This window comes from Acanthaster planci, linkage group LG01, assembly GCF_054643075.1.
Source record: "Acanthaster planci isolate LZ-2023a linkage group LG01, COTS_SCS, whole genome shotgun sequence".
In the NCBI taxonomy this organism is placed as follows: Eukaryota; Metazoa; Echinodermata; class Asteroidea; order Valvatida; family Acanthasteridae; genus Acanthaster; species Acanthaster planci.
Window position 1 is genome coordinate 37,504,189 of NC_141777.1, and position 12,704 is coordinate 37,516,892.

A 12,704-nucleotide genomic window follows, 5' to 3' on the forward strand; every position below is an offset into this window, starting at 1 on the left:
TCCCCCTACCCATCCGCTCACACTCCCACCAAACCCTTCCCCTACCTCCCCCTACCCATCCGCTCACACTCCCACCAAACCCTTCCCCTACCTCCCCCTACCCATCCGCTCACACTCCCACCAAACCCTTCCCCTACCTCCCCCTACCCATCCGCTCACACTCCTACCAAACCCTTCCCCTACCTCCGCCCACCCATCCGCTCACACTCCCACCAAACCCTTCCCCTACCTCCCCCCACCCATCCGCTCACACTCCCACCAAACCCTTCCCCTACCTCCCCCTACCCATCCGCTCACACTCCCACCAAACCCTTCCCCTACCTCCCCCCACCCATCCGCTCACACTCCCACCAAACCCTTCCCCTACCTCCCCCCACCCATCCGCTCACACTCCCACCAAACCCTTCCCCTACCTCCCCCCACCCATCCGCTCACACTCCCACCAAACCCTTCCCCTACCTCCCCCTACCCATCCGCTCACACTCCCACCAAACCCTTCCCCTACCTCCCCCCACCCATCCGCTCACACTCCAACCAAACCCTTCCCCTACCTCCCCCCACCCATCCGCTCACACTCCCACCAAACCCTTCCCCTACCTCCCCCCACCCATCCGCTCACACTCCCACCAAACCCTTCCCCTACCTCCCCCACCCATCCGCTCACACTCCCACCAAACCCTTCCCCTACCTCCCCCTACCCATCCGCTCACACTCCTACCAAACCCTTCCCCTACCTCCCCCCACCCATCCGCTCACACTCCCACCAAACCCTTCCCCTACCTCCCCCTACCCATCCGCTCACACTCCCACCAAACCCTTCCCCTACCTCCCCCCACCCATCCGCTCACACTCCCACCAAACCCTTCCCCTACCTCCCCCCACCCATCCGCTCACACTCCCACCAAACCCTTCCCCTACCTCCCCCTACCCATCCGCTCACACTCCCACCAAACCCTTCCCCTACCTCCCCCTACCCATCCGCTCACACTCCCACCAAACCCTTCCCCTACCTCCCCCCACCCATCCGCTCACACTCCCACCAAACCCTTCCCCTACCTCCCCCTACCCATCCGCTCACACTCCCACCAAACCCTTCCCCTACCTCCCCCTACCCATCCGCTCACACTCCCACCAAACCCTTCCCCTACCTCCCCCCACCCATCCGCTCACACTCCTATCCCCGCAACCACCACTGTGAGCCGTTGAAGCGTAAGTGACTCACCCAAGGGTTGTGACACGTGGCCAGTTGTTAATAAAACCTACTGGTCCCCCTGGTCACTGGTCAGGAACCTGAGCCTAACCAAGATGTTGCTTCCCAATCTCAAGCCTGTTTGAATGAATACATAATGAGCTAGCTGTCTCGTCTGTGTCAAACCACGCTGTCCCGGTACCCCATCTTGGCAGCATGTCTCACTAAGGATGACTGCCGTTTTTTTTTTCTTTTTTGTTTTCAATTTCTCCTTGATTCAACAAGGTTGCCCTTGGCAAGATGGCCACCAACCCGGAGGAGCCAGAGAAGTTAGTTAAGCAGGGCTTTGATAGTTGCATGGGACGGGGCTACCACAAGTACAAGACCAACAGAGACCTTCTCATGCCTTCAGGTGAGAGTCAGACCAAAGACTGCCGGTGCAACTTCCGAGTTGCACAGGATTGCCATCGAGTCCATGGTCTCTTCTAAGGACAGTCATTCAAAAATGTTCTGGCAGTTTGCCAGTTGGAGAACTCACATTGGGTGAAGTTTAATTATTTTGTAATATCAGGGGTGTGTCTCGTGATGTCTTTTACAGTTGCTTGTTGATTAAGTCACAAGCAATTAGTCTGAACTTGTTTAAGATGGCCTGCCAGGATACAGAACCAGAAATGATTGTGTCATCCACGAGAGACCACGTACAAGCCAGCAGATGACATTGCTGATAAACATCATATTTGGTTGTTTTTTTGCAAGCTTACTACAACTCCTGCTGTCCCTTTCCGCATCCAAGAGGAAATTACCCATTTTCAATCACTGCATGTATTGAAGTAAATTGAGGGAAACGTAATTCACATACTCTGAAGATGACACCAAAATACGTCTGCTTATCTTCGGCCATTTGGAACTCTTGCTGAACAAACTCCGATCTTTGATTCTTAGTTGGGACTGTGATATCGCACGGGCATAACCAAAGTCATGAAAAATGCCCCAACCAATGACCAAAGCAGAAACATGTTTCTGATCCCAATCACAAAATTGCACTCCAGTCCCAACATTTCTTGTAAGCAGCATAATCAGCAGAAATGCGACAATCATGCTTTGATTTTAAGAAGCATCATTCATCTGAAAAGATGGCCAATACACGTGTGGCTGTTTCTGGCATTCTACCTTCACTGTGACCCCCTCCCCTTGCCCCCTGCCCTCCTCCCATCCACCTGGATTTATCTCAGAGCCTTTACATTGAGAGAGTAGCGCTAGCTTCATATTTTAAAAACAAAATGGCTGTTTGTTACATGTAGAGTCGAGCGTGCAGTTGAATGCCAACTGTCGGTGTGCTCTGGTACAAATACATTGTACCTGCCAGTTTGTTTTAACAGTGGGGACATTTACATGTATGTCACAACCCTCTCGCTCTGTGCAGGGCTCTGGTTTATCTGATCTGAGTCAATCATAACTTTATGTTGTTTGAGTTCCGATAACAGAACAAAATGTGTTCAACCCAGCTTGATGTTTAGATACACAATATGGCTTCTATCGGAATTGGCCAACCTTAACTATCTCCTCGGGCAATTACAGCTGGGTGAGACCGGAGACTGTTTGTCATCCACTGGTCAATTGGCCAGGTACCCAGGATATATTTTGTGTACCGGCCACAGGGGAACATGCAATCAGTGGGTAAGCATTTAGCTCCCCGTCCAAGTGGTCTTGGAAATGACCATCCCAACTTAATCTGCCTTGTGTACTTGTCCATTAGGGGCCATGATGCCATTTGGCAGGTTTGTGTACAACACCTGGTCCCCCTACACCTACTTTGATTACAACGAGTACGTGGTGTTCAAGACCGAGCAGTTGGCCCTGCGCTATCTGGTCCAGTGCAGAGGAGACCGCAAGCAAGAGCAGAAGGCGGCAACAGAGGACCTGGACGACTACTCGATGCAGGAGTTCAAAGAGGGGCAAGGAGCCGAGACTGGGGACACGGACATGCCAGACGATGATGATGGTGGCAGTTACGATGGCAGTGACAATGACGAATATGATGACGATGACGATGATGGGGATGAATAAGCAGAGCAACTGCGATCCAAGCAGATTGTCCCACAATGCACCTCCCCACGGCCGTTATTTTCTCACTCGAGGAGCCTGTCGACAAAAATCTTTTTCGACTAATGGCTTGCGTGGCCTTGTTTTTTTTTTACTATTTTGAACATAAAAGCCTCCACCACATCACCAGTTATTAGACAGGCAAGGTCAGGTTGTCCGTGTACATTCAGAGTGCCTTCAACCAATACATGGTGTCATTGCGTGAGGGCGCTGTCATTGAAAATCAGAATGCATGCAACATACGCATGAATGCGATTCCTCAGGGAACGTCTCCAAAGATGGAAGGTTCCTGTTTCCAAGGAAACACTCCTTTAAATAGGGAATACTATGCCCCATTACAACGTGCTCTTGAAGAGTAGAAGTGTACACACTTACAGACCTTTATTCCCAATTGGAAACATGTTCCCATTTGGGAACATGCATTGTTGCAAAAACAGACAGCAGGTGTTCTCATTGGGACATATTATTGTAGCATTCCAACTTCCAAAGCACTCCCTAATAGTGGTCTGTCGGTTGGTCTGTGCCCACATATTATTGTTGGCATCAAATCAACTAGATTCCACTGACTGACACAGGTGTTCATATTGAAGAAACAATGCAGTGTGGACCGGAGGTTGTGGCGTTAGCCTTTTTAAAGCATGGCGGACACTATAGGAGGGCACTGTTTGAAGGGGGTAAGTTTGGAGTTAACAAGATTTTACTCCAGCCTAGTAGCGCCCTCCGATAAGGTCAGTGGGAACATGCAATTAATGGCATCGTGTACTTGTCAGCTAAAAACCTTCCCCAGTCAAAGTGAATAAATTGGTAGCATGTTCAAGCATTTCTTTTTTTTTTTCAGCAAACTATTTTAGTGAAAGCGTAGGTTTTTCTTGTATTTAAAGCAGCCAGGGGCTGATGTATCTACATCGGCAGGGGAAGGGACCTGTCTTTTCCCCAGCGTCTGATTTTCTACGGACGTTGGTCTGTTGGTTGCATTCTGCCTTGTAGAGCTGATAACTGGGAGCAAATCCAAGCTCATTGCTGCTGTACGCCAGGAAGGTGACCCCTGTGATGGCCGCACCACTTTGCTGCCCCGGTGGGACAAACCAACTGGCCCTTGGCAAACATCAGCAAGCGGAGTGCCTCAGACACTCGCTGGAGGCCTTCCGCGGAGTAAAGCTGTCGTGTGCCGGGATTTGTCTGCGATATCTCCCCTTGATTTGCCCAATGTAGAAAGCTGCTGTTTGGTAATATAAGCAACACATTGAAGCGCAGTGCAGGCAACCACCATCCCACCCACACACTGTCAGGAGTGCTTTGGATGATCTGCCATCACCTCCGAAGCACCCTTAAGCATCAGGCAGACTAGATTTCCTATCAAGCCTAGTTTCTGTGTAGTCTTAAGGATCACTGGCAGCTTACATGAAGTCAAGACGCAGAACGTAGTGGAAGAGACTGTGTGTGACATATGACAGAAAATCAGTACAAAATGGTATTCAAAGTTCCAAACATTTTCATCTGAAAAATGTTGTTAGGGTTATACCATTTCACGAAACTAAAGTGGTACTTTGATGTTTTTCATTTCTGGTCGGCTATTTTGTTGACATTGGGGGTTTCATTTCTTAGTTAATACTCGATACGCCAGGAAGACTGTTGTCGGAGGTTTGTCATGCCAGCGTCTGTGTTTGTATAGGCCTGCTTTGATAACTCCAAGCAGGCCGTCAGCAAAGTTGAAGGTGATGCAACCCTGCGGAATCTCTGTGTCTGTGTTGCATCGGTCGCGATAAAACATTTCCATATGACTGTGTACCATCGCAGACTGTTCCATGTCTGTCTGCATCTCTTTACGTTGATAGGGAAACTAGACTTCACCGAGGATGGTGTTCTGCCAGTAACTGTCACGCAGATGGCTTCACTCACAAATAGTTCTGAATCGCATCGTTGGAGAAGGTATACTTGGTCAATGTGTGTCTGTGTACACAAAAACAAAGGTTTTTAACAGCTTGGCCATTGCCATGGCCATTTTCCAGTACTCAACTTCGTCTCTGTCTCGGGCTTCGTTCCGAAAACCACTCCCCGGTTGTGGGCCTGAAGTGTTTAAATTACATAAGATCACTGTAATTTTTGGCCTTCTTGCATCTTATTTGATGTTCTGTGGCACTATTAGACTGATTACTGTGCTTTACAGCTTCAAAGTCAGCTAGTGAAAAAAAGTTGTAGCCTGAGATGGAGCGGAAGTTGAGTATTGGAGAACGGCCCATGTTTGAAAGTAAGATGGCACTCGGCGTGGTTGAAAGGTTGAGCTTTTTGCCTGAAGAGTAGTATTTGCAAAATTTATCGGAGCTTAACAGTTTCTTTTTTATTCAACTCTTGTCATTTTTAACTCCAAAACTAAATCTTGCCATGTAGTTGACTGTCCAGCAATCCAGATTGGATCTGTGTGTTTGGGACGAGTGTAGAAAAAATGGCCGACGAACTCAAAATGTACATACCATTTTAACATTTAATAGGTTTTTACATAATCCTGTATATTTGTGTGGGTTGATTCATTGGTGTACCATTAGTTGAAGGTGGGTTTCTGCGATTGTATCAACATTCAAATTTTTTAAATTGAATGTTTAAAAAATAATGCTCGCACATTTGTAGTATCATTTAGTACGATTTTAAAAACAGTTGTTTTGTAGTTTTTCTTTCAGTTCAAAAGCTCGATGTGCATTAATTTTGTGCTAATTTTCCTCTGTACAGTACCAGATGTCTCTTTTGTAATTATACGTGTATTTGTGGTTACCCAGAAAAATCAACCGGAGTCACTCATTACCAACATTTTACATTAGCATGTTTCAAAAGGAAGAAGTGCGTGCAGGGAGATTTTTATGTTCGAGCAAAATACCTCGTACACGAGCACACGTCATAGGTGAAGGAAGCCAGCTCTTGGCGGGGGGGGGGGTTAGGGTTTAGGGCTTAAGCTCCAGTGATCACACAAAATGCCTGTCATGGGACTTGTTTTGGCCGATACGACTTTAGTCTCCGAAAGTAAACAAGATCCTATTAGCATTACTGTGTGGCCACCCCGTGGTAAAATGAAGGACGCCAAATACAGTGTAGTTCACATGTACAGAGTAGTCCTAAGCTTGAAACGGGAGTGCCAACCCCCCCCCCCCCACAGTGTTCTGCGTACCTCCACATGCATACATTCGTTTATCTTCTTTTAAGATGAGTTTCCAACTACATAATTTATGTAAATAAAATCTGTGCTGGAAAATGTTTTAGACTGTAGATGTACCAACGACACTAATCATTATTCACTTCATTTCTACCTTATGTTACGCTTCACTTGTGTCTCTTGCAGTGGACAATTCTTGAGCCGGTGTGTCTGAGACTCAAAGTTTGTGCAACCGGTTTCCCATTTCTTTGATATAATTTCAACCGCTGGTTAATCGCCCGCTTGCACACACAGTCTCAAATTAATAGTTGTCAAAGAGCGTGGGAGTATTTCTATCTAGTCTGAATTTGTTTAGTGTCACTATCGAAGTTGTTCATAGTAGCCGTTTTTTTCGGTGAGAAATTTGTTCTACAGGGATAGACGTGAGTAGACCTTTTGTACTATCCCCCTATGAGTGAAATATTTTGTATGCTTTCAACATCTGTCTGTCTCTTTGTCCGAACTAATGTAGTACACGTATACACATTATAGCAAGGTCTGTTATCTCCCGTGAACAGAATTGATGAAACGTAAAGATGCGAGGGTAATTATATTTTAATATCTTCTTGTGGGAAACAGAATGATTTGATTGAAGCAATCAGAAGTATTTTTGATAGCGTGTTTCCAGTCTTAATGTAATAATGAATTAGCTATCATGTGTTAGTAATCACTCACAGTCACTTATATTAATCATCTAGGAAAGTGGAAATTGTAGAAGCAGTGTGCTAAACTGCAAAATGTCTGATTATTGGGGAAATACCTGACGTGTATTTGAGAGTGTTTATGCTTCATTACACGGTTAGCATTTTTGTTTGAAACAGGAAAATTGCCGTCTGGGGATTGGCTTCAATTTTGTATTTGTCTGCTGTATATTTGTAGGTGATGTTCTGAACAGTTGTTTTCGGGGGCAGTGGTTTAAACTTATTTGTCAGCCCTTGATTTTCTAACCAACAATGAGGCCTTGGGGTCATTCTAGGAAAAGAGGGTACGTGTATTTGGGAAAATGTTAGCAATACCGAGAAAGGTTTGGGAAATTTCAGACGTATTCTTGGAAGAACAACTCTTGGTTTTGACCCAAATCTTTGCCTGAAATGACTGGTATGGGGTATGCAAAGTCAGACCACATCTGACCCGAGTGGAAATGCAGCAAAATGTTAATTTTGCATTGCTACGTAAAGTTTTTATTTGGGGACTATGGGAAAATTCACTTCTGAATGTGTTTACAGCATTTTCTTGGTAGTTTGATATAGGAATATAAATTCAGTTTTTGTGATTGAATGTGTTGAGATTTAACGAAATATTTCACATTCTTAATTTGTAGTTAATTAATTGGGTCATGTCATTGTAAGATGCTTTTACTCCAAGTGCCATAACAAATGACAGTAGTTTTTATCTTTGTCTGTTGATGTGACCACCTATACCTCCTATGTTTTCTGAATGGTTTTGTGTTTTAATGGACTTTGCAGTAACTCATTTTACCACGGCATGCTGATGGACGAGTTGGGTGGACGCTGTGGGCTTTACGGAGTAGGAATTGGCGTGTCCCCAGGGTTTGTCTGACTTGACTTTATATGGATGCCGTGGGCGGTACATCTTGTCTGCTTTGAGCCGATGTATTCTTAAAACAACTCAACAATTGGAGTTCGGCCAGACTAAAACTACAAAATCATGATTAGGTCGGGAAGGTGATCGATTAATGTGGTAAGGGTTTAGACTGCACGATACTGTTGATTGAACTTGTAGCGCTTTAAGTAGTCACATAGTGTCAGGATATAGAACGCAAATGGTTATGGGAATGTAGGGACATAAACTTGACAGCAAACCACTTTATCTGAGTCTACGATCTTAAAAAAATGAAAACGCTGGACGGTGTACACAAATGCAACCCCCGAGCTTACTCGGGGGTTGCATCTCAGAAGTTTTTGTGAATTTTTTTTTTTTGTAGAAAGCTACAGGTTCTGCGTGATTTTATTTTTTTTTTTAGGTTGGGTCAGATAATCGGAAACAAGTCAGTTTGTTTGTTTGTATGTTTGTTTTAGCGTTTGCACGGCCTCTTTTTTAAAGGAAATGTTAGTAGTGTGTCTAAAATTTGTATGAAATAATGGGTTGCTTGGATTTCATTGCTTTGTCTGTACTGTTTAGTATTTTCTTTGCTTTTAAAGTCGAGAGGTCGTTCCATCTGTCGATTGATTATTTGGCTTTCTTTGTTATTCGAAGCCCCCATTTTTATCGTGAACGGTATGGGCGTGCGACGGGCCCCACTGTTCGAACTTTTGAGGGGTAGCGTTAGGTCATACGAAATTGAGCTGCGGGAGCCAGCGACAGCCATGCTCAATCAAGGATACCTACGATCGTTCTCAGTTGTCGATCGGTGATGTCGTCATTTTAGCATATTTTGGCATCAGAGTTTTAGCGTGTGTACGTAAAGCCTGTGTTTGGGTCATGCAATCTTTTGAAATCTTGTGTCTCGTTGATTTCTAGTCAGTTACATTTAGTTCTAGCATTATGCAGCTTCAGCAGTAGTAAGTCTAGATTAATGGCAAGATTGCCGCCAGCGTTCATTTGGTTTTTGAGCTACGAAGGAAGATCTCATCAGAAACTTGGTGTAACTTCGAGCATTCTGTACATCTCAATGTTATGTTGCTGCCCAGTTTACATTGAAATTTGGGATTATATGGTCAACTTTAAAATGTAAATATTAATTTATGTTAGGCTCAATTTGATGCGGTTTAAATAAATTTTGTTTCGTACTCAGACTGTGCTGTTAATGGCAAGCTTAGAATTTCATTTTCATCTCTGATTTTTGTCACAGGTAGGCCTAACTGAGTTTAGTCTGTATTGCTGTTTAGGAATCGACTCAGTGATACATCACGGTACACAGACCGTGAACTGCCGTTCACTTGTTTAATTAAATGCCCAATTTTGTACTCCTTTCCTGTATGGTTTGGTGTATCCGTTCTTGGTTTGATCATGCAACCGTAGCACGTCGGAATTGGACACGTGTCTGTAAAGTACCTACAGTGCTTTGGGCTGTATTTTCCCCCTATTTTGGGGCGTAACGTTGATTGAAATAAAGAAATCCACGAGAAATAACCGAATATTTACCAATTTCTTTTGGGGCCATATGGTTTCTCGAGAATTATAGTATTTCTTACTGCGCTTGCTCTTCACTTGTACGTACGATTACGACTTTAGGTTGGCGCTATGAGATTGACTTTATATGTTCAGTGTGACCACTCGGTTTTTTCGAGATCACCGTGCGATTTTTTTTGAAGATTTTTTAAGCCTGTGTAAATCATTACACAACCCTTTGTAATTGTTTTTTTTTCGAATACGTGCATTCCACCTACTGACAATCGTCTCTAAACGTCATTGTTCATTTATTGTTATGCAGGTTTGTTTGTTTATATATATATTTTTTTAAATTAAACTTAAACAAAAAATCTGTTCGCTGGTGGAAAAGTGTAACAAAATTTAGCATGATTTGCACTGACTGGCAAGTGCCAAGCCTTTGCTTACACAGGGAGTGTGACTAAAGTATGGCATCCAGTCATATTTAAGCTTAAGAAATTAAAAAAAAAAAGTCACCGCATACGTATTGGACAGAAGTTATTCTACATGAAATTCATATTTTCGTTTAATTGTTGAAATTTTTCAAGATTTGCGGATTTTTCGGATTTTTTTTTTCGAGATAGATCTCGATCTCAAGACCTCGAAAAAAATTTCAATGCTGCTTTTACGGTAGACCGTTGGGCCTCGGCCGGAAATTCGACTCGACTCTGTACATGTAATAATATTGGAAGTGGTGGCATCCTCAAGACTCAAGTGTAATTACAAGCCGCAGCCAAGTACAGTATTACTCGGATACGGCTTCAATGCAATGTGTGTGTATGCGCTGTCGTGGTCGTGTTTTTCCTAGAAGTGGCTGCCAAAACTGTAGTTGGACGTCAGTACAAAAGTAAAAAAAAATACTTCACAAAGTGTGAAAAATTCCACCTAGCCATCCAAACAGCGGATAAATAGCACTCGCAGGGCTTACTATTAAAATGAAACTACAACCCTGTTTAAACTTAATGGGACAAATGTCCATTTCGAACGAATTTGAGGTAAATTCGAAAACTAGCCAAGAGGTGATATTTCTGCGAAGTGTGGCCGAACGTACAAGTCGTAGGCAAACTGAGAGTGGTTTATAGTATACACGTGTCTAGCCGTAACATGACAGCACCCACCATTTCCGAGCAAAACATTCAGTTATTATGTTCAAATTTTCTTTGTGCTGAAAATTTGGCTTTTGTTTATATAAGATCTTATACTATCAATAAAAATTCTAATGTTTCCATCAGGTGCTCTGTAACACAAAAGTGCCGCCATCTTGTGGTTCTTGTTGGACCTCAATTCTGTTATCAAAATCTCATCATCTGGTTCCAAGTCAGCACGGCGCAAGGAAAGAATAGAATCTTTAACTGCACAAAGTAGACCCCCACCTCTAGACTTACTACCGTTGCTTCTGTCCTTGCGATATTGAATGTAGCCAGGAACTGCGAATTCAGCATCTCCAATGGAGTTTTTTAACCATGTTTCGGTTACGCAAACACAGTCGTGACTGTTGTTGGATAAAATTGCTTCATAGTCCCGAAGTTTGTTGTTTCTCTTCTTTCTTGCTGCTTTGATACTACGCACATTCAGGTAAAGGAAATTTAGACCGTTTACTTTCCCATTAGTTGTAGTTGTGACAGGATCCGCTGCATCACCACCCACACCAACACCAGTGGTTGAAGCGAAAACTCCATCGTCACCATCATCAGACTGTCTGTTGATGCTCACTTGTGGTAGAGGTGCAAGTGAGCACGGAGGGAAAACGAAACGAAAACGTTTGTTGAAAATCATTACAATTCTCCACTGAGAAGCCTGCACAATCAAAATGAGTCCATTGATTACACCAGTCGCAGTCAATGGCTTTGCTATTCCCACCGTTTTCACAAACAGTACATGGATGTTTGGATGATCTCTTGACGAGGCCAGGGCACGGGTGGATGTCACCGCAGAGCAACAGGGCCAACGAATAAAGCAGACTCGTGCGTACATGTGGCGAATCACGACACCCTATTGGTCGAAGAGGTATGTAACGCGCGCTTTTCACCTGTCCAGGAGCACTGGTCGTCGAATTACGCTATAATGTTACGTTTCATTCCACAAACAGGAAAATAGAATGTAATTACAGTAATTGGCAGGCTTGTTTCCTAGCCTAAAAACGTGCCAATCGAATGTAAGAATAGAGGACCACCTCAACTGTTGTCAAGGTGTTTACAACCCGATGAAAGGTTGTCTCTCAGTCCTCTGCCCACTTAGGACAAATTAAGACAAGGACTTTCGGCTTCCGCGTGTAGTGTAAGACTTAGTCGAAAGCCCGAATTAGAAGTTATTGGGTCGATGATGTAAGGGCAAAACTTGTCATTTAAAATTTACTTTAATACCCACAAATTGTGGAAGGCAAAGTAAAGATTGTTGCCGGTAGCCACCAGAGGGCTTGAACATTACCACTCTCGTCAGGGCCGATGGCAGGATCTACCGGCACTCAGCTGGTCTGCATCTGGCCCAAGCTTTCGAAGAAGTGTACCATGACAACAGTGAGCCCGAGGACGGCTCACAAGCCCGCTTGTATCGTGCCATGGGGAGCAATGACCTCCTCCTTGACAGGAAACTTGCTTTTCCATGCGATTCTCCGCAGTCATTTCGCATCAAAGACAAAGGTTTTGATGAACGAGCAAAGAAGTTGGCTAGGAGTGGGATAGGCCTACTCATTCAAACGTAGACATTGTCATTTCCTAACTATTATTGAAAACTGTTTTAAACTTTAATGCTGTGTGGTGAAAGTAAAGTCTGACATTTTGAATTGCAACTCAAAAACCATTTTCCCATAGGAAAGTACATGGTGTATCCTCAGACTGCCCTGTAATAAAGAAAAAACGCAGCTTGGGGAATCCTTGTGTTGATGATAGGCCCCAAGTCCGCGCAAGTCCACAAAAAATTGAACAGCGCCCCCTCCCAAACTGAACTTTTAGTTAGCGTTCACCGGTACTCGGTCCGTAGATCGGCATCACATTATTCACTCGTTTCCAAAGTGGGCAGGGGGAAGAGCGATTTACATTTTTTTCTGAAGGGATTTGTTGAGCGAATCCTGCTGCCATTTAATTAATCAGTGCCATTTCAGCGCGATAGTCCCATCCTATT

The 12,704-nt window shown here is 44.2% G+C and overlaps 1 protein-coding gene across 2 annotated transcripts in view; it reads left to right on the forward strand.

Annotated features, from left to right (window-relative positions):
• Window positions 1-9,571, forward strand: part of LOC110987251 (poly [ADP-ribose] polymerase tankyrase-like) — a 61,668-nt gene extending 52,097 nt beyond the window's left edge. For both annotated transcript variants that reach the window (XM_022249827.2, XM_087141131.1), the window contains exons 48-49: window positions 1,475-1,601; window positions 2,946-9,571. In XM_022249827.2, the coding sequence (XP_022105519.2) occupies window positions 1,475-1,601; window positions 2,946-3,256 (438 nt within the window). In that variant the 3' untranslated portion in view covers window positions 3,257-9,571. The remainder of the gene's footprint in view (window positions 1-1,474; window positions 1,602-2,945) is intronic.
• The last annotated feature ends 3,133 nt before the right edge of the window (window positions 9,572-12,704 follow it).